The following is a 22014-nucleotide window of genomic DNA, read 5'->3' as shown; positions in this document are numbered from 1 at the left end:
CACTAATGGCTGTTATTCACCAGCCCCTGTTTTTCTCTCGTAGCTTGAGAGAAAGGACAAATCGCTTGCTCACAGCAGCAGCAGAGTGAGAGAGTGAAGTGCGGAATCACAGAATTTGACTCAGGATGATATTTACAGTTCTTCAAACCACATCATAAAATGATTTATTACAAGTTTCAATTGCCAAAATCAATAATCTTCAAGCTTGTTCACAGAAATGTGATGACTACTCCACAGGATTAGTATCATCTGTAGTAAATCAAAGTGGGAAAGGTTCAAGACAACTGACAATAACTCACCTAAATTTAATCTGGTGAAAAATTGTCTTCCACCTATGAAAAACACAGCAGGATATTCTCTGGGTCAGATGCACTCGCAAAAACAACAGGAAAAACTTCAAGTGCAACTAATATTGGATCATCTCCGGAATTTGTTTTTGTGCATATCCGAGAGCTACTTTAGTGTCACGCAAATTAAACACATTTAATGTGGTAAAACAAAGGGTCGGATATTGGCCACCGTTCAATCGAAGAGCTGATTAGTCGATTTGTCCGCCACATACACAAACACACAAAGATTCCCACAGTCTGATAGTGATTACAGCTCATCAGCTGCCAGCGGTGCAGCCTTCCATCTCACTAATTGGTCAGATTAGGGTACAGTCGTGAGGTCATGTTGGTAAATCCAGACCTGTAATTGGTATGTTATTAACATGTAATTATAGCATTCGGATGGAGCGAGGTCTGGTGGGGGTTCCCCAAAAACCTGATTATGCGTGTGTGTGTGTGTTTGGCAAAGCTCTGTGTGTGGTTTTAGAATCAGCCAATGGACGGTCAGTGCGTCATCTTTCTAATAAGCTGGTGCCTGTGTGGCCTGACAACCACAAGTGGCGTGGCAAAATATATATACAAAAGTGTGTGTTTTTGCATTTGCTCATTCACTGACTTAGTATCTGTGATCTGTTTACACAGATGACCTCAGCACTTAGGACTCTAAGCTGCACCCCAACACACACACACACATACAAGGTCGTAGGGGGTGCTTTAGCCAGACCTTGGCAGATGCTGAGATTTGTGACTGTGGCATGCAGCAGAGGGCCGCGGTAATGGGCTGCCTTAAAAGAGGTAAATAGTGTGGGGGGCTGGGCTGCCTGCAGTCATGTGCAACTCTAACTTCATCGGAGATTGACGTATTGGCAGCAGAGAAACCCAAAGAATAATATTGAAAACACTAAAAGGAAATTCAAAGTCTGAGGTTTCTAATATTAACTGTAGCGTGTGATCACATTTTTAAAACACACTTTTTTGATTTCTTTGTTGCTTTAAGTGACTTTTCCACTCACTGCTCAACGTGATGCGGAAATTTCACTTCCAAATCATGCGGCTCACGTTATGCTAATTTAAAACAGTTCACACTTCCTGAATGTCCTGAAGCGAAGAAGCTGCTCTTAGTTTTCCAGTGAATCATTTGTTAACCTCTAACTTACTCTTACTTGCAGCAGTTTTATCTCAAAGGAGACTGATCAGGCTTTAGCTAATTCTCAGACGTCAACGTCAGCTGTTCATATTTAACATGGCCCAAGTTTCAAATAACGACGTAGTGACCCCCTGTGATACAAAAGCTCAGGGGTCAGATTGCTCCAAACTGTGGGTCACAGATTTCTTTAACCAAAGCAGAGCACCTTTTCCGGAAACTGTCAACGTGAGTGGCATTACAGGCATTTAATATACTCCCCCTAACAATTAACATGGCATTTAAGCACATTTCTCACAAATACAACTATTAACAAGACGTACATAGAAAAAAAAGTAAAATTGAGGTAGTGATTAAAAGTTCACTCCTGCTATACCCTTGCAAGAGTTTGTGTTGTTGCCACAATCTGTGTAGCATGTTGCTCGTACCTGACACATGACAACATTCCAGCTCTGTATCAGTGTAGAAAAAATTAGATCTCTCTCACATATATCACAGACATTTACCATCTTATAAGTTTTTATTTAGTGGATTTATATTGGGTTTATTTGACAGCACAGAGTCTCTGCTGTTGGTTTATCTGAATCCTATCATTAGTTTTAGTGCATGTCAAAGTCTGCTGCCTGCATATGATCGCTCAATTGTCCCATTGGATAAGTGTTGCCAACTACCAGCTAATTGGATCCTGCAGAGAGACGCAGCGGTGGATAGGTGTCTCAGGGAGGCTCAGTTTATGGCCTGTAGCAGTTTCTGGGGGTGGGGAGTGGGCGCGAGGCAAAGTCACTTTAAGGAGGAAGGGGGTGTGTGGTTTGTTGGGTAGGGGGTCTGGGTGGGAACGCCAGGAATTACATGCCGGCTAAAATTAGCAGCAGCTGTCTTGGACCTACTGGACATTCTGGTGTGTGTGTGTGTGTGTTTGTATGTGGGGTCGAGGCAAACCTGAGATTCTAGAGAGGCTGGAATGCAGCTCCTTTGGGTGCTGCAGGTTTTAAAATCATTTTGAAGATACGTTTGAGCTTAATTGGATGGTAAACAATGGAGAAATCCTGAAGACGTGAAGCAAAGGTCCTTTTAGCAGCTATAGCTATGAGTGCAACAGAATCTTATTTCTTGCCTCAAAGCAGATACACACTGGTTTGCCTATGTGTTGCTTACTGACTCACAAAACAAACATCAGGAGGTGTTAAAAATCAGTTTTCTTTATCGTGCGCATAATGCAAAGAAATGCATACTTGTGTCTCTCCTCCAAGATGGATGAGATGTGTGTAGTCACCACCTGCTGCTATCCCATGATGACGGCAATGCAAGATATTTCAGTGCTGGGTTTGCATTTACTGACACGACCACTGCCCGAGGAGTCACCAGGTTGTAGCGTTCACGCACCTCTGTTCAGCTAAGGACTAATAAATTGGCATCGTCTTTTTTAATAGATTAATCGAGTCCCACAGAAAGTCCCTGAGTCTGAAACAGCATCCGGAATTACTTCTTATTTATCTGGGGTAGAAAGATATTTTGATATTTACAATCATCCAAAGACCCTTCCACTACAGCAGAATCAAACCCGTGACATTTAAACTCACAGGCCCATTTCAGTCCCTGTTCTCAGGGTTTGGCCGCTCGTTGAATGGAAGATGATCCGCACTGTGACATGTCTCTGCTGGGCGTGTCGACATGTGCAGAATGTGACCTATCTGATCCGCGGCCCACGTCTGTGCACAGCCTCAGCATCAGCAGAACTTCAGGTCTGGTTACATCACGGCTTCACCACGTTAGAATCCTGTCTGTGTGACCTCATGCTGGGTGTGTGGTGGTGTGGAACAACAGTGCAGGGGGATGTTTATAACCGGGTGTGAGTGTGTTTGTCTTAATGCGCCAGTTCTGATTCATAAATTACTTCAGGTCAGTCAAACCCTCCAATCATTCACATCGAAATGAAAATGCATTTCGTTTTTTTGTTTGTTTTTAATAAAAAACTATTTGACCCCTGTATTTTCAATCAGATCTACCTTACTGACTTATGTTTACCCCTTCTGAATTTCCCACTCAAACATCCTGTGAAAATTTTTTACATTTTTGACCCTTTCTCAAATCTTTAACCCTGTAAAATAAGAGGTCGCTCATTTCTGTCCAGTTTGTCTTGACCTCTCACTCTCCACTGGGGCTCAACAATTTTACACAGTAAAAACAGAATTGTGGTTTAGCGCCCTGTTTCTCGGATGGTAGCAGGAAAAAGCGATTCCTTCTGTATAAAAGCCAAGTGGGGCCAAACACTCAAGCGAGTCAGAGTGTGGGAAGTCGTGACTGTGTCGCTAAGAATGTCAGCATATTTTCTTGAGGAGGAGGATGTGTTCTCTTGAGGAGGAAAATACAGAGACCCAGAGATTCAAGGGAACTTCTTAAGAACTTTTCAGTCTGTGTTGCAAACAAACATCTGTTACGTTTTACATCTGTTGTTGCAAAAAGTGAAGTTTCCTGCCACTAATGTTTTGATTGAAAAGTTGTGGTCAGTCGTATAGAAACTGATCCAACACTTCTTCAACTCAACCCAACGGAGATAACTACTCTTGGAATTAGAAGTTAATCAAAAGGTGCCTCGGACAAAGTCTGGACCAAAATTCAGTTCAGGTTTTTAGATAGTTTTGTCTTCTGGTCCAAATGCAGGAAGTTGAGACAACATTAAAACAAAAGAAGGAAAAGAGACATGAATCTGTATCTGGACTTCCAGGTGTGAAAATGACCTTAGACTGTGCAATGGATGCGTCATTGCCAAGTTGCTGTTACACGGCTAAGGGATGATAAACACCAAGACGCTACAGAGTGGTTTATTCTCTTTTGAGGGACGGTTGAACGACTCCTGAAAGTTTTACCGGCAGCAGTGATGTCCTCTCATCTCTATACTTTTGAGATAAAGGTGAACTGGATGACACGGATGTCACAAGGTATTCCGCAGTGTTTGGATGAGCAGTATTTGTCAGATTGGCAGTGCATTGCTGAAGAGGTAGAGCCAAAACAAAGAATACCAGAACACCCTCCTCTAGTTTTTCCCACATCCCTCTGTGGCGGCCCCCCCGCTGTGCTCCCTCGTGAAATGAATGGAGTCTGTGTCAGTGGAGGAGCGTAATTTTGCCGCAGAGCCATTGTCAGTTTAAAAACGGGCCCTACTGCGTTTGAAGCAGAGCATTGCCATGAATGAGAGGATCGATTCTATTTCTATATGTTGTATTTCTGGAGAGTGATAGAAGTCAAATGGCAAACAGACAGACAGAGGGTGATCTGAGGAAGTCAAGCTTCTGTGTGTGTGTGTGTGTGTGTGTGTGTGTGTGTGTGTATAAATGGATTTCTGTACAGTCAAGGATTCTCCAACAAAGAGCACACAAAACTTATCTGTGAGTACATATGAGATCATTGTGCCAGTTAGTGTATTTATCTTTGTGTGCGTGTGTGTCTGTGGCCATTCCTCAACCACATGTCCGTACACACTCCCTGACATCTGGTGTCCATACCTCTCTGGCTCTCCTACTGTACTTCACAAGCTATATGGGAACTGCTGCTGTGTAGGTGGTTCAGTGTGTGTGTGTGTGTGTGTGTGTGTGTGTGTGTGTGTGTGTGTGTGTGTGTGTGTGTGTGTGTGTGTGTGTGTGTGTGTGTGCGTGTATGTGTGTGTGTGAGACAGAGCGATGACCTCAGGTCTGGTGCAGATGTTTTCACAGCCTGTGTGCAGCTTTGTGACGTGCTCCTGACTGATACTGTCAAGTTGTTTTACTTTGTTGGTAAGAATCCTTGTTTTTCGGTCAAAATGTTGAGGAGCTGCTTGGTTTGAAACATTTGTGTGTGATTACTCACATTTCCGCCCATGTGCTTGTTGTGTGTGGACTGACAGAGCAGCTGGATTTACATGTGTGTTAAATGTGGTCACAATGTGACCCTGACCACCTCCGGAGGCGGTTTTGCTGATGGGGCCAAAAACAATGAACCAGTCCTTTAACTTAAACCTGATTATATTTTACTTTTCAACTAGTTTTCAAGTCTTTTCCAAAAACAATCCTTTTATTCAGTTCTGTTTTGTTTTCAAAGTTTGTTACACAAAAACTACTGGATTGATTTTCAAGAAACAAGGTGGAAGGAATGGGCCAGGAGAAAAACTGATTCAATTCTGTGTGGCTCTGGATCAGGGAGCAGAATCCGGATTATCTTTTACACTTTCTTTAACAATGTGAGTAAAGGGACATCATCACTGTTCCTAGGAAATGATTCATGGAGCTTGATATAAAAAAAGAGGGGGATATTTAGGGGATTGACATGGATGAGTGTTGCTCGGTATTTGCTCCAGCTCCTTTCTAGTTTCATTCTGTTTCACTCTTCACTCACTTCTGATTTCATTCTCTCACAGCATCACATTTTGGGGTTTTCCCTGACGGTTATATATTTAGCAAACAGGAAATGTCCCAAAAATCCTTGTTGTGCCCCCCCGCTGAGAGAGCGAGGGAGGCCGATGAAGCCTCATCTCATGCCCTTAAGCCCTAAATAGTGTTGTCCTGGGATCCGCATTGTTTATGTTCCCTTGCATTTTTTTTTTTTTGTCTCAGTAAATGTGAAGACAGCGGCTCCACACTGCTTCTCTCTGTGTTTGGTATTTTTGTCTCATTCACCGCTTGACCCCCCCCCCCCACCACACCCCGGCCTCCAAACATTGGCCTCATTCATCTCCAGTGTGAAGCTGAGGATTGTTCTCCGCACCTCAAGTTCAACCTCAGGGCCGTTTAAAGACTTCAAGGCCTAATCCGTCCTCATTCGATAGCCTGCAGACCCTAACCCCCCTCAAACCTCAATAAGCCCTGACCTCCGACCCCTCTAATACTTCACTTCCTCCCTGCGTACACCCACAAATAATTTTTCTCCCTGTCTCTCCAGAATGAAGAGGTGAACACATGTAAACGTAGACAGTGTAGTGAGCTGTCGAGAGAAATCATGGAATAGTTTGAATTTCAGATTTGTTTTATTCTAACATCCCTCTTTTATATCACCCGACCATACTGTACAAGTTTAAAGTTGTATGACATACTGATGTAAATAAGAATTGAACTCTTAAAACTAAATAAACAAAAACATTAAAAGTGCTGAAGGAAATCAACATTAGAACCTTGAGCCGATACAACAGCGTTTGTGCATCGTCGTGCTCAACCTTTTTCCAGCTGTATTCTTTCCTCTCTCTATCTCATTCTAATGACAGCATCAAGCCACAAACATTAAAACTTCAAATTTAAATAATCTGTGCCGAGTGGATGATTCATTTTCATCCCTTTTTCTTTTCGTGTGTGTTCAGGAGAAGCGAAAACGTCAAACTGAGATCGAGGACAAAAGAAGCCAGCTGGACGACCTGGTGCTACAGCTACAACATCTCAAGGTTGGTTTTCTACTTCCACAGAGTTTTGAAATACCGAACTCAAGAACGGGGTTTGCTGAGGGAAAGATATACAATGAGACACTTGCAATTAGGGAGGTCCATATACTACAAGGTAAATATAAAATCTGTATGTAAGGTAAAGAAATCACCATTTAACCAGAGAAGCATGCTGGCCCCAACTCTGACCTCTGAGTTCCATCAACAATGTTTTGTTGTTGTTTTCTCATCAGTTCAGCAGTCAACGAAGCAGACAGGAATAAAGTTGCAGAGGGTGAATGACCAGTAGTTTCCTCTGAGAACCAGCCTGCTCTCTCTCACGCTGTTTAACTGACTTTCCATTTCCTGTTGAGCTCTGACACACAACCACGCTCAACCAGGCTCTTAAAGAGAAGGTGTGTTCCATCTATGCTGAAAACTAAATTGAAAGCCTGAACATACATCGAGGAGAACGCTGACGGCCCTAGACTCAGATCAACGCCTCCATTCTGAGAGACTTGGATCACGCAGCACCCCAGGTCCTTATCAAATCTCTGGGCTCCAGCCTCCATTTCCTCTCCCAGGCCACGATACGTCTCTGGAGATCAGACTACAAAGCCGGCTTCATGCTGCTTGGCTGTGTGGCACTCAGAGGTAATGGCCATTAAATGGGACTGTGTGACCAGACGCTGATTGCATCTCGAGTTGAACCCCGCTGGTTAAACAGAGCAGTACTGACTCTGGAGATCCAAGCTTGATTTTCTAAGGTGGAGCGGAGCACCAACATGCTCAGGTTAGGGAGGCATTCAGATTATATACGTCGCACTTTTCACTTTTCTCTGTGTAGCTTGGAAAGTACACAGATTGAAATATATTAGTTGTAGCAGATGGAGATTTGTCTGCAAGGCTTTTGAGCTTCAAATACTTTCTTCTTTTGCCTTTGGTGGCTTGATAAAAACGCTGGTAATGCAGGTTGCATCATTTCCTGTGCACCAAAAAGGAGCTTCCAGAAACCAAGTGGAACACCCTCCCAGTTAAGACCCGGCCATGAACCACAACGTCCCTGGTCCCACAGGGAGCAATTGCTAGTTATACCCATCGCTCACTCTTCATTTCCTGTGATCTCTCTACTACAAGCCATCTATCCATAAAGGCATTACTTTCAGAAAAAAACGTTTTAACTTGACATCACAATGAAAGCGACATTAGAAAATGTAAAAGTATTTCAAATAACATCCCCAATTAAAATTATGAGTATAGTCTGTCGTCTTTAAAAAGAGACATTTATGTGTATGAAAATGCTTCATGTCAGTACGTATTACTGTTGGCTTCCCTGTGGATTTCTGCAGTGCCAAAACGCTTGCAGAAAATCACACAGGCTAATAGACTAAGTGTAGTGTAGTTACTGGAGTGGACTGAATTGTCAGCAGTTGATGTCATGTGTAATTTGACATTATTATTACTTTCCATGCAGCGTAGCCCAAAAAAACGAGCAGGATAAAGTAGTACATTCACGACACAGATTTTAAAAAGGTTACAACGGATATATTTATTGCATGAATATATGAAAATATTAAATATAAATTAAAATGATAAGTAGATCAGCAGTGGCAGGACAGTAAACAGAACACTAAGCTGACCAGTAAGCCTTAGTTTAGTTTATGTCTTGGAGCTGGGCCCAGGCTGCAGAAATCTGGACTCAAGATCGGGATCTAACCCATGTTCAGCAGTCGTGTCTCCGCTTAACCTTCATTAATAGTTGCACTGCACTGAACATAATGCTTTAATGGCCAAACACACACTGTGCACATGGCTTTAATCGTCGTTTCTCTTATGTCGATATTTCCGTAAGTGGGTGTTAAAGCTAGAAAACACCAGTGAGCAGGAATCAGACTTACTTAAAAGATCTATTCATGCCAAATGTGTTTAAAGGCTCTAATTAGAGACTGGAATGTATTTTTATTGCAAATATTAAAACTGGCTGCTGTAGTGTAATGTAGTGTAATGGGAAGCTACAGTCGTTTCCCCACCCACCAGGCATCTGTGCAGCATTTGGGGGCAGCAGGATTTTTCAAACAATAGTTTGAAGCAAATGTATTTTAAGAGACGTCACATGGTGCATCAGTGCTGAAAATGTATATGTTGCCTATATCTGGTGTTTCTCCACTTGACAGCGCTGATCATGTGGTTTTCTGAGTTTGTGCCGGAGGTCAAGGAACCAATTTCTCATCGGTTGAAAGGTTCAAGATCTCTACATTAATTACCGATGCCTGAAAGACATTCAATTTGTTCTGAGCGCACAATTTGTCCACAGTTTGCGTCCCCATTTGCGCAGCACTTACTATTTGAATGTCAAATCTGTGTTTACTTGAAAGAAGCTCTTGGCTTATACCAGCACTGGCTGACAGGAATCATTAGGGGAACTGTTTATGTGTGTTTGGACTGGAGTGGGGGGTTTTTTTAATGGAAAGAAGAAAACGGCCAGACCTGTCATGCTCAGCCGAGGGAAACTCTAACAGGCCTGCACACCAGGAAGCACTGAGATCTGGACAATCCGATGGAATCGACTACCTGCCGGCCAGAAACACATTCATCTGCGCACACGAGTAGTTAAACACGCGTGCATGTATGTGTAAACTCAGCACGCAAGAAGAACAAACTGTTCAGGACACTCTCTGTGACATTCAGGGTCAAGGCAGGAATTGTGTTTAAGCAGAAAAGAAAGAGGGATTAAGTAGATTAAGAGAGATGGATGAGTGTCACACACATTTGTTTAAACTGGTTTCTGCATCATCATTCACTAAAGTATAACCTGAACTCACCTTCACCTTTAACCTTAAACTCAATATATGACAAGTCTGAGCAATGCGTCATCTCCTTCCTCTCACGCACAGTGTTTATCCATCGCTTATCCAACTGTTAGATCAAGCAGTAAATATGTTATCACTTATTAAGGAGATGAATATACAGCCGTGAAAGACACGAGTAAACAAAGAGGTCACAGCTGAGTATGATCGAGACTATTCAACAACTTTGTTTTTGGTTCTTTTTACCTTCTTCAAACCAGTTTTGTCCAAATTTGACCAATAAATAATTCATTGGGTCAAAAACCTTCACATGGGCATTGTCTTCACACCACTTTAATTTAGTGGTTGGTAACATTAGATTTCAGGAATGTGTTTTAATTCCTTCTGGTTTATTTGAGGTCAGCTTGACCAGGTGGGTGTGGTGCATAGACAGCAGCCACACAAACAAACAAACAGCCCAGCTGCCACATTCTGACAGGAGACGGTAAAATGCTTTAGAATAATTTCTGCAGAGCACCATGTGTGTGTGTGTGTGTGTTAATTGTCAGCTCCATGACCTACAGCCAGGCAGCAGTTTGACAGTAAACAGCCAAAGGTGAAGCTGAGTGTTTCCGCTCAACTCTGTTGTGTTAACAAAACAGAGCTCCAGACAGAGACGGAGACATTAGCTTAATAAACACACGTCTCTGGCATTTATCTTTAAAACAGTTAAGTCCATTAATGTCCAACAACCCAAGTATGATGAGACGAATGCACTCTTCACCCTGGTTGTCTGTGTGTGTGTGTGTGTGTGCGTGTGTGTGTGTGTGTAATGCACCACGATGCAAATCAAAAGTTCTGAGATCTCATGTGAGGTCTAATCTAGATTGTGCAGCTCATTACACATACACACTCTGCCAAAGTGAACCATTGTGTTTTGTTAAAGAGCCAAAAGGCCACAGTTAGTCTGATCGATTAACGTCAGATAAACAATTAACATCAATTCAAACAGAGGCAGATCACTTTATGCTTTATTCCTGTTCAGATGGAGTTTTACCTCAGGTGGCAGCTGGATAACACAAACACTTCATTTCTCCTCTCTCCCTTTTCTCATCACTCAGCCTTGAAATAGTCACATGCAATTAAAATAAAACCCAATAGAAATGTAGAAGTGTCCCAGATGAAAGCAAAAGACACGTTCTTTGTGCTTTAAAGGTACAGTGTGTAGAATATTGTGATATCTAGTGTTGAAATTTCATGTTGCAGCTGAACACCCCTAACCTCGGCCTCCATAGAGAGGGTTCCCTCGATGTAAATATAAAGTATTTGAATATAAAGGGCCTTTTCTGAGGTAAATTAAACTACAATTCATACAAGTCAGGTGAAATATACAGTATATACATACTGTATATTTCACCTGACAAGATTTTCCTATTGCAAAAAGCTTTTTGCTGTGAGTAAAGACTGAGTTTAAGGTTTCTCTGTGCGTGTTTGTTTATTTGTTGTGTTCAGCAGTCACCTCACACATCTCTTAGATATGAGTCTCCATAATAAAGCTCCTCTGGCTGTCAACAATGTCTAAAAATACTGTGCCTCAAGCTGGCTGGAACAGAGGAGCAATTTGAAGAGTGTTCCTTCCGACAAATGATGAAGTAGATGTTTTCTTTTGTTCCTCAGAAAACACAATGACTTGCAGTTTGAGAAGAGTGGTTGCACAATATCCTCGAAACAAAGTTGATATATGTATATATTCCTACGTCTAATCTCAAATCCTTTGTGTTGTTCTGTTTTGCCTCCTCAGTCCAAAGCCATGCGAGAACGATGGCTCCTCCAGGGAATGGGTGTGGAGGAAGAGGAGGTACGGCGGAAACAGCTGGAGCAGGATGAAGAACAGGGGAAGAGGCTGGAAGACCTGATTCACAGGTACAGCATGTGGCTTTCGATGGATTTTCTTTTTCCCTTTTTTGGACGGGTGTGTTGCAGTCGGTTGTAGGATGTAATACGTTTCCAGCCCCAGTATGATCAGTCTGATAGTGAACAGATGTGAGCAGCCGAATAACAATAGCAAATTTCATCACATCTGTTTTCGCTACGCACACATCTGCTTTGCTTTCCAGAACAGTTTTGACTGAATGGAGATATTTCCTAAAATACCGATCATATTTTCTCCTCCTCGGCTTTTCTTCTAGAGTCGTCAGCTCTTGTACAGATCTTTAAGCCTCCACTCCAGTGATAGCCAGTGACCAGAGGCATTATGGTTCTGGTTTGTCCATACGTATGCACACACATCGCACAATATTTCGCTTTAATGGACTTTTTAGAATTTGGACTCACGGATGAACTGATTGGATTTTGGTGGTTGAAGGTCGAAGTGGCATCATGTTCTTGCCAATGTGATAAATCACAGAGAATTTCATCACATCTGGCACAAACATTCACTTGGACTCAAGGATGATCTGATTAAAAACTGGAGGTCAAAGGTTATAGGTCACTGTATCCTCACAAAACCCCTATTTGTCTTGTGAACGCCTTATATTAAATGGTCCCTCAGAATCATTTTCATGGTTAAAGGTCAAAAGTTCCGGTAAATGATTGAGACTGAATTTGCATCGCGGTAAGTTTCGTTATACCGAAACAGAGAGTCACCAAAAAAGCCACTTAAGAAGCATCAACACACACACACACACACACACACACACACACAGTAACCTGAGAGGTCTGGAGTCTAGCAGTTCTGTCACCTCAGACCAAAATCTACATTTCTCATGTGCACTAGTTTGAAAACAAACACCAAGAGCTACTGTGTGTAATGTACACAGCATGTAGTGTCTCCAAAAACAGATATGACAAGTGCTGACAGGGGAGAAATAAAGAGAAGTAAAGATCACAGGGAGAAACGAGACCAAGAAAACAACAGAGACAAAGAGCTGGAGGAAGAGAAGAGGGAAATTAAAATAGCAGAGAGTTAAAAGACAGAAGACAAGCGAGTGAGAGCAGGGTGTGACCGGCTGCGAGGAAGAGAGTGAGATATAGAGAAGGTTGAAAAAGAGAGTGATGTGATTCCGTGTGCACTTCCTGCGTTTGTGTTTCTGGGAGGAGCTTCCTGACTCCCATCATGCATTGCTTCGAGATAGTCACTTCTTCCCTGATGAAGTTGGCACATGATGCGGTCATTGAATGAAAAAAGGCTCAGGCATGATGATTCATATCCATTTGCTATTATGTCCATTTACACCTGGGTGAAAGAAGTCACATGGCTGCTATTCATCTATCTACAGCTGTGTGGAACATGGACGTGCTTTTTTAGGTATAAACAAATGTGGACAGGACAGTGAAAATTGTTGCATTTAATAAGCACGAGTGGTGTTTTTAACATCTGTCAGGCTCGTATTAAAAGCCATCATCTTACAGACAGTCCATGTTGGGTCATGGTGGATGAATGCATCACTTACAGGACTTTCACCCAGGAGATTTTACTTTTAAAATTTATATACAGTTTTTTTTAGGTTTAGGCAACAAATCGACTTGATTGGGCCTCGGAAAAAAGATGGTTTAGGTAAAATAAACCCTTCCACAATGTTAACCACATGTTATAAAGACTTTACTTCTCCCACGTGACTTATGGAGAAACTTGGACATACAGTAAATAGTCACATTTCCACCATGGGTGCAAACAGCATTGTTTGCTATAAGGAAACTTTTTCACAGTTAGCATCTGATTTTCTGGAGTGGTCCAAGGAGAAGAGCAATTTCATTTCTCCTGAGGGAGAAAGCAATTCATTGAAGCGATAAAGTGAAAGAGCCTTTGTTGTTTGTGTGATTACTGTAAATATATTGGATCCTGTCTGCACTTTGGTGAACTGTTGACTAATCTCACATTTTCTCAACAATATTTTAAAATGTATGCATCTGCATTTCATTCTTAACAGATTTTAAAATGTGTGGGGGATTCAAAGTACAGGGGCAAAAAGCAAAGTAGGATTATTTTTTTAGAGCACAACCTAAATGAGTAGAAACTAGTCGCACGATTAGAGGGAAAACCAGCTCCAAATGAATTACTGAAGAAAATCTATATTTATTTAATTTGTGTAGAAATCTCTGTAGTGGAAAAGTGACCAATTAAAATGCCTTTTGTTTGTTTCCAGCAGTGGGAGTTTCACCCAACATGGGATGCAGAATTATCATTTCATATTTCATGTACTTGAGCGATGGCAATCAGAGCACGCTCAGAATAATGAGACTTGTGAAGAGGCTCTGGGTCAATTCAGCATCAGTGAGTCACACACCTCCTCCTCATTGAATAAATCTGTGCATGAAAGACATTCTGTGAGCCTGCAGCTACTGTAACGTATCGCAGCTCTGGAAAAAGATCAACATCATGTGCCGTCGTGAAGGCCGGGATAACACTGCAGCGTTGGTATAAACAGAACAGCAGTGAAGGGCCACAGAGGGAGCATTGTTGACCCAAGTACAGTTGTGATTGTGGAGCCGCTCTCGTGTGAATCGCTTCTTTCAGCCGCTGAATGGACTTGTTGTCCGAACGTCTGTTTCCAAGGGGAGATAGTGTCGTTTGTGGTTTTAATTACTTACAAAAGCAAACCACAAAGATAATTCTTTACTGTGCCGACTTTGTTTGTGGTCTGGTTTCACTTTTTTTAAAACTGTAGAGTGAAGCCAAATCCTGCCGCATTCGGTTAGTGTGTCAAAAACGGGAAAACTAAAAGAGTCTCAAATGGAATTCAAAGTCCTGCTTTGCCCTTCGGCATCATCTGTACAAACTATTGTTTGCGTTACCTTTTATTCCTGAATATTTGCTCACACTTAGCCACGTTGCATCCGGACAAAAATAAACCCAATCCATCATATGGCGAAAATCGTACAGCTCAGTAACTTAGGTAAACTTTGCTTGGTTAAACCACAGCTCCACAGAACGGGTCAAAAACCGTATGCCTACCCAGCATGCAACATTACCTGGCTACCTGGCTTCCTGTTTTGAACGTAGTTCCCTTTGTAGAGTAGTGACACCCAGTGGATAAACTTTGTACAGCAGTAAACATATCGATAAACAAATGGATAATTGGCTCTCATTGTTTCTTTCTGGAAGCTGATGGTGCCTTTCTGATTCAACTTTCCCTCACTTTGTTACGGGCACAATCCCAAGTAATAAAAACTTTTTTCAACTGCAGCCAATATTTACTCTTCATATATAATGGTTACATATGAGTCATCTCTTGAAAACCAACCACAATCACTCACTCTGCGGTTCATTTCATGTCTCTCTGTCTCCGCAGACCCAACGCTTTGCAGGGATCAGATAGCCGGGCGCTTTTCTCAAGAGTTCATAGCCGACATAAGCAGGAGCAATGTTTTCCAAGCAATTACTTTTGTGGACGAGGGTCTCAGATGTTTGCTGGAAATCTCTTTAAGAGGAGTTCTGCTGTCAGGGTTTAAATTGTAGAGGCTTTCCCGAAAATGGTCGTCTCTGGCTGGTAAATGAAGTCAAGAGCGCGTGTGTGGTATCTTCACGAACGCCTTCAGTTACATAAATCTTAAACTTGAAAATCTAGATTTTACTAAACTACCTCAAAACATCAACCTCGGGAAAGAAAAACTTGTGTGTGTGTGTGTGTGTTTGTGTGTGTGTTTGTGCAATTGCATTTCAGGCTGAGGGTGTGGCATCTATATTTACACCATCCCAGAATATCCCGTAACCCAGGCAACCACAGTCTTTCCACTGCTGATAGGGACAGTGGTGAATAGCTGGGACGATTGTGGACTCACTAGATTATTTGTGTGTGTGTGTGTGTGTGTGTGTGTGTGTGTGTGTGTGTGTGTGTGTGTGTGTGTGTGCAAACCCTCAATCATGTGTAAACCTGGCTTTCCACGTAAACTGCACCTTTAAACATTTCTGAAATAGACTTCATCGTCTAAAAGCACAGAAGGACGTCTTCTCCGTCCCACTTTTATAGGCTAACAACACCTGCACACGTGGACACTTTAATAACAGAGGGTGACAAAGACAAAGCTGCAGCTCTTTTATGGACGCTCGTATCGTCTCGTGCACTGCAGGACACAGTAAGAAAGAGAAGGAACAGCTGCATCTGTCGACAGAGAACAAATCAAGTGCAACTGAGCTTGACTTGTACAAAGAAAACTAGAATGACACTCAGTAGAGCACAAACCTCCACCAGGGCCCAACAGTCACCTTAAATCCAATCAAGACTTATAGCTTGGCAACAAAACAACCCTCCTGTCTGACAGTTCTGTGTCTCCAATCACATCGCTCCCCACGTTTTGTGGCGCTAGTAGTTATTGTGTAATCCTACTGACAAAGCAACAAATGGGACAGGGGTGAAAACATAAGCTCCTGGAGGTAAAAATGACAATAGCCTCTTCATATTATTTGCACAATCATGCAAACCTAATGGAAAACACGTTATAAAAATAAAAAACAGAGACGACAACAGCGGTGTCTTTGTATGTTTGTAGGTGCTGCCTGCAGTTGACCTGAAACTGGAAATCACATAAAGTGGAAAACAGAGCAACAGTGCGATCTTTGTGCAGTCAACTTCACACACATACCTCAGGTCATTGAGCCCGGAGAGCACAGAGGGACAGAAAAAAGAGAAGGAGAGAGAGAGAGACAGGGGGACAGGGGCAGTTATTCTCTCTGTTGTCACACGACTTGAGCAGAGCAACAGAGTGATGGAGAAATAGCTGCGATCGTGTGCAGGAGGAGATGCGAACTCTGCAGAGTGTGAAGAACAAACAGACAGAAGGAGACGGACTGAGAGTGTGTGGCAGCAGCAGTCATTTTACAGATATCCCTGTCATTACATGGACAGGCTAAGTAAACAGAGAGAGGGACACGGCAGCACAATGTGGCACCGACCCGACACGTACCCGCACTCTGCTACTTTGGGATTGTTGCTTGTTTTATGTTGCACAGACAGCTCCATGTCGATGTCGCCATCGCTGCAGGAGAGCAGTGTGGGGTTTCTTTTTTTTTTTTTTGGGACAGACACAGCTGCAGATTTCTCAACTCATACGATAAAGTTATGTGGAGAATTTTGGTTTGTTAATTTAGGAATAAGGGTCATGTTGAAAAATAATGCTATTCCCCTTTAATATCCAGTATACAGCATATATTTCAGATTATATATTATGTGCTGTTTTAATTTGCAAATCATGTTAAAAGGACATTTTGGGAAAGTGTTTTCATAATGTTTCTTGCCAAGAAGATACAACCAGGTTAGCTTAGCGTAGCATAAAGACCTGGAAGCAGCCTTGTTGTGTCTGCTGGTAAATCTCTTGATTTGGTTTATGGAGGGTGTATGTGGCTCTCGGCTCAGCAGAGTAATGTCCTGAAGTCTTTGCCGGTTCCTTGCTCGCACAGTTCACAAAGGGATCCTCTTTATTTTTTTCTGTTTCGGAGCTAAGAATATAAATCTTTATTCCCCTCGAGTCCTGCCACTGCACCGAGCTTATTTCTCCACAGGGAATCAACAACAATTTCATCTTGTCTAACTATCGGTCAGTTACCAGACCAGAAAACCTCCTAGTTATAAACTGTATATTACAGAGACAAATGGAGTCTGCAGGATGCCTGGGATCCAGAAGCAAACTATACTTACTGCAACAAACCCATTGAAGTGCCCCTGTATCGTGTTACATAATGTTCTAAGAATATTTGTCTTTGGTTTTGCAGTGGCAGTGTGAGAGCACAGAGTTTTTAGCTGAGCAGAGAAGTGCAGTTCAGTTCACTTTGCTGTAGTTCAGCTCAGTGCTAACATTGCAAAAACTGTGTGTTTTCCTTAACCCTATGTGTTCCATCAATAAAGGTGAAACAAAATCTCTTCTAAAAACGTTCTGCTTAGTCAAGAGTCCAAAATATTCATTTTAGCAAATAGATTTTAGTATTTTATTTCCTCTCTGAACCCAGTGGCAAGCAAAAACGCAAACCATGTTCTATGCGATAGGGTCTTTACGCTCTGTGCCTTTGCGCTAGCTCAAGTGCACATGTGGCTACGGCAAGCCATCAGCCCGATCTACAACATGAACCATAACCAAATATAAATCATAAGTAAACTTACAATCTTTACAAAAGTATAAAGTCTCAGTTTCCCAAAGTTATTCATCGCACATGTAACAAATCTCAAAGTCACCATTGGTGGCAAAAATTACATTTTACTAAACAATCTTTTTTGTGTAAACTTTTCATTATTTTGCACATAAATACCATTTAAAGCATAATTACCCATTTGGAAAGAGACAGCAGCACAAAAACAAACCGGTGAGTCACTGGAACGTGAAGACACTGCGCCTCTAAAACTGGGGGTACCTGAAAAATCACAGTGCCATCTAGTGGCTGCAGTATGAACAACATGTTTTCCTGCACCTGTGAGCTCTCTATCAACACTGAGCTGTGTAAGAAACATTGAAAATACACTCAGCTGCACAGGAATCATTTAAGTGTCAGATTGTGTTTACAGCTCAATTTGGGAATCTCTCAACCTCCAGTTATTGACGTGAAAGGACTTAAATCAAAGCTGGGACTCGGCTCGAATCTAGTATCCATTATTTATTTTCATCTAAATGTGCCGCAGCTCAGAGCCTGAGGACAGAAACATGTGTAGCTGTCTCAATATTTACAGTCTGGACTGTTTATTATTTCATCCTTAGAGCTGCTCTTGGTCTGGTGCAAGAAAAACTTAGAGGGACGGACTGTGCCTAGAAAGCAACATCACCAGAATCACACGAGTAAAAATGTATAAATACACACACGTCTTTACAATTCAGACCTTTTTCCTCTTTCATCCCCTCAGTCTGCCCCAGTATCACACACACACACACATTAAACCAGATGTCTGCTCTTCCTCCTCCTGTATGATGTGGAAAGCAGTTGCTGCCCACCGTGGTGTATCCACGGCAACCGTCCTGTGGTTGGTTGACAAGGCGGGACGGTGACATCACTGGGTGTCTTTCAGGATTGCCACAGAGATAGAAACACTCCCAGGCTTCCTCTGAGGAAGCAGGGACGCTGTGGGGTCATGGCCAATGGTCATAAACACAATACACACACACGCATGTGAACTATTCTGCAAAACGGAAAAACTGCCACAGTGTATTCATTTTATTATAATTTTTTTTTTCCTCAGCTTCTTTCCTGCTGCATCATGTTGTTCTCATGTTTGTCATTAAATCACTAGAGGGTGCCAGACACAAGCGTGGCCCAGTTACGTTGCACCATGAGCGGACTGACACAATCAATTACACACTTAATCAAATTCAGTCTAAGATCCCATTCAGCTCTGATTAACATCTGAGTGACGCTAACAAACAAACACAGTTATAGACAATAGAAGATGATATTGTACTTTCCTCAGGAGTATATTTTATCCTATAATACATATTTTATTCGTGGACTTTGGATGCTCAGATATTCTCATACTCCTAACATCCCTCCTACTCTTTTCCACATCAGTTTTTTTCACTCACTACCTGAAGTTTTTACCTGGTCAATATTTTTTAACAGCAATAAAATAACAGTGACATTTACAACATGCCATCTTAACGAGTAACGAGGCAGGATGAAATACATCCTCCTTCAATCACAAATCTTGCCTCTTGTCCATTTTGGCGAGACCTCATGCGGCTCACAGGAAGCAGAAGTAAAATCCATTTCCCGCCATTGAGGAAAAAAAGGAAATGAGATAGGGCAGAGAAGGAAGAGTAGCCACATGGGAGGGAGCGGTGTAGAGACGTGGTTAGAGAAGACAGACGTGAAGGTGAAGAAAGAACACTGAGGAATCTTGGACAAATACGTTCTCAAACATTTCATGTAGGATTTAAAAACTGCTCTGGGTAAACTAAGTTGATCATGACTTGAAAGATTCCTCCACTAAAGATGCCGAGCCCATGCATGGATAGTACGAAGCAGAAAGTGACGTGGCTCGCTCCAACTGTTAGACAAAGACACCATAAGATGTGTTTATGTTAATAATTTACTCATAATCTTTATTTCTGCCACTGTCATGACACTGCAGGGAAGTCTGTAGATTCTGTTTGTTTACTGGAAAATAAATTGTAAAGTAAAATGATCACAGAGTTAAACAACTCATGATTTCAGAAGTTATCAGCGTTATGAAGTCTACAATACTTTGGTAGGATAATAAAGCCTTAGTTGCTCTATTTTCACACAAGTACTTCTGCACATAATGTCTGTGTCACATGTGGAAGTAATACGTAATAATTAAAAAATAAAAATGGGAGGTCCACACCCAGGAATGTGTGCATGTGATCACAGAAGTCATTAAAACCAATGACTGATCTGTCCTAACATCTCTTTCACTTTGTCTTTGATATTTAAATGTATTTCAAGGCTGTGTACTTTTTTCTATGTTACCTGTCACATCATGCTTTCACTGAAGGTATTTTTACACCATCCGTCTATTAATACACTTCAAGCGGTGCACTTAGATAAAGTGAATGCACATTGTGTTGCAGCTCTTTGCAACTCAATCCAAGGTTGTGTAATTGTTTCTCATACCAACAAGGTTAGAGTTAAATATAGGATGTACAGTGCAGCTTTACTGTATTTATTAATAACCACTGTATATAAATACACAATTCAGACATTCATCCAAGACCGTAAAAAGAAAAAGTTACAACATAAGTACTTCTACTGTATATTAAAATAAGTTAAGCAGATTCAAGTATAAACATGAGCTTGATCAGCTTAATGAACAATTCACTCTGATAAGCTGCTGTCTGTCTGCTGAATGAACGTTGGTTCTACAATAGTCGTTGCTTTATTTATTACATTTATAGCAAAGACAATAAATTATTATTTTTGAATGAAGACCCTGAAATTGTCGTTGGTTAAATGTGGAAAAACTGAATGACCCCGAGCTGTGGTGACTATTTTGATCAGGACAATAGATTGAGGGCAGAATTACTTAAAGTTAATATCATAATAAGAAGCTGCTCTTCTGGTCTTTGTTCAATCGTCTCATGTAAACTTCATGATAATATTCAGCAGAGACAAACAAAAGTGACAGCAAATTACATTATTTTGATTATGATGTTTACATGTTACAGAGCAATGTCTGATTATGACTGCAGGGTGTTATTTGGAGATTTAGATGTATACATGTCTTTACTTTTTAATAATGGCACATTCTGAATATTGGGTTAAATTATAGTCTTAATCAGGTTAATATTGGAATATTGTTGTCCATGTCAGCATTGAAGAAGGGAGCGTTGACCTCACAGTTATCGCGGTTTTAAAAGTGTGTTGTGTGATATTGAAGCAGCTTTACAACATCCCAGCATCACACTGCAGGAGATGAGCAACAATGGCAGATGGTGACGTGACCAGTGTGAACCACGTGGATTGAATTTGCCAAAGCACCAGGTTGTCTGGTTTCTTTTCTTAGCACCAGTAAATCCACTAATATCCTCCTGGATCACACTTGATATTCGGGATCATCATCACAGCTGCCACTTGATCTGAACCAGTTCCTGCTTCAAACCTGTGCATCCAGATAAACGTCCCCTAAATAACAAACACGACCACAGTCACTTCACGTTCATGGTCATTAATGCTGATATGATGAGGGAACCCTATTGATGCTGGACCACAGTGGGAAGTGGACCGCTGTTAATGGCATTGTTATGAACCATAATACCTCACTCACACACACACACACACACACACACACACACATTCCTTGTGTCCCAGAAGCCTGTAGGTATTCTGAAGTGTTGTGAGCGTTGGCAGTTGGCGAGGAAGCAACCGTGGTCCTCCTCCCTGACTGCTTCCTAGTATTGTTGTTACATCCATCTCTTAAATATCCTTGTGTCCTCATGAATGTGTGTGATCTTGATCTGTCTGTGTTTGTGTGTGTTTGTGTGTGTTTATATAGGATTATTTTAGCTGTTAATCTCAGGATCCTCTGCAGAAAAGATGACGCACTTGGTTTGAATGGATGTTTTTAAGTTCTTCTGAGCAGGGCAGATGTACAATGACAATATTATACCATCACACAATTCCTTCAAGAAGAAACAGGAGGACTTTTTGTTCTCTATCACCTACTGATTAGTTTAACCATGAATGTGAACTTTTCATAATCTCAGAAAACAATAATACAAGAACGGCACTCAGTAAAGCGTTTATCGCCGCCAAGGCCCAACAGTCACATTAAATTCAACTGAGCTGCACCAAATTTTAATCTGTAAAAGTGTTGAAAATACAGTAATTTCCGTGGCTCTCATTCAGGTACAAAGTCGGATGGACGATTTAAAATCTCATTAAGACTTGGTTCAGGTTTTAGATGCTGAGAAACACAAAAAACTACACACAGTCATACTCAG

The 22014-nt window shown here is 41.6% G+C and overlaps 1 protein-coding gene and 1 long non-coding RNA gene across 7 annotated transcripts in view; one reads left to right on the top strand and one right to left on the bottom strand.

Moving 5' to 3' along the window:
- Window positions 1-22014, top strand: part of palm2akap2 (PALM2 and AKAP2 fusion) — a 69587-nt gene that overhangs the window by 9511 nt on the left and 38062 nt on the right. For all 6 annotated transcript variants that reach the window (XM_069514013.1, XM_069514009.1, XM_069514014.1 and 3 more), the window contains 2 exons: window positions 6797-6877; window positions 11441-11562. In XM_069514013.1, coding sequence (XP_069370114.1) covers window positions 6797-6877; window positions 11441-11562 — 203 coding nt within the window. The remainder of the gene's footprint in view (window positions 1-6796; window positions 6878-11440; window positions 11563-22014) is intronic.
- LOC138405439 (uncharacterized) overlaps window positions 1-22014 on the bottom strand; it is a 74078-nt gene that overhangs the window by 22349 nt on the left and 29715 nt on the right. The gene's annotated exons all lie outside the window — the stretch shown is intronic.

The sequence above is a fragment of the Paralichthys olivaceus genome, chromosome 18, assembly GCF_024713975.1.
Source record: "Paralichthys olivaceus isolate ysfri-2021 chromosome 18, ASM2471397v2, whole genome shotgun sequence".
Taxonomy (NCBI): domain Eukaryota; kingdom Metazoa; phylum Chordata; class Actinopteri; order Pleuronectiformes; family Paralichthyidae; genus Paralichthys; species Paralichthys olivaceus.
The sequence above is the reverse complement of the archived record's forward strand: the minus strand, read 5'-3'. Positions and strand labels throughout refer to the sequence as shown.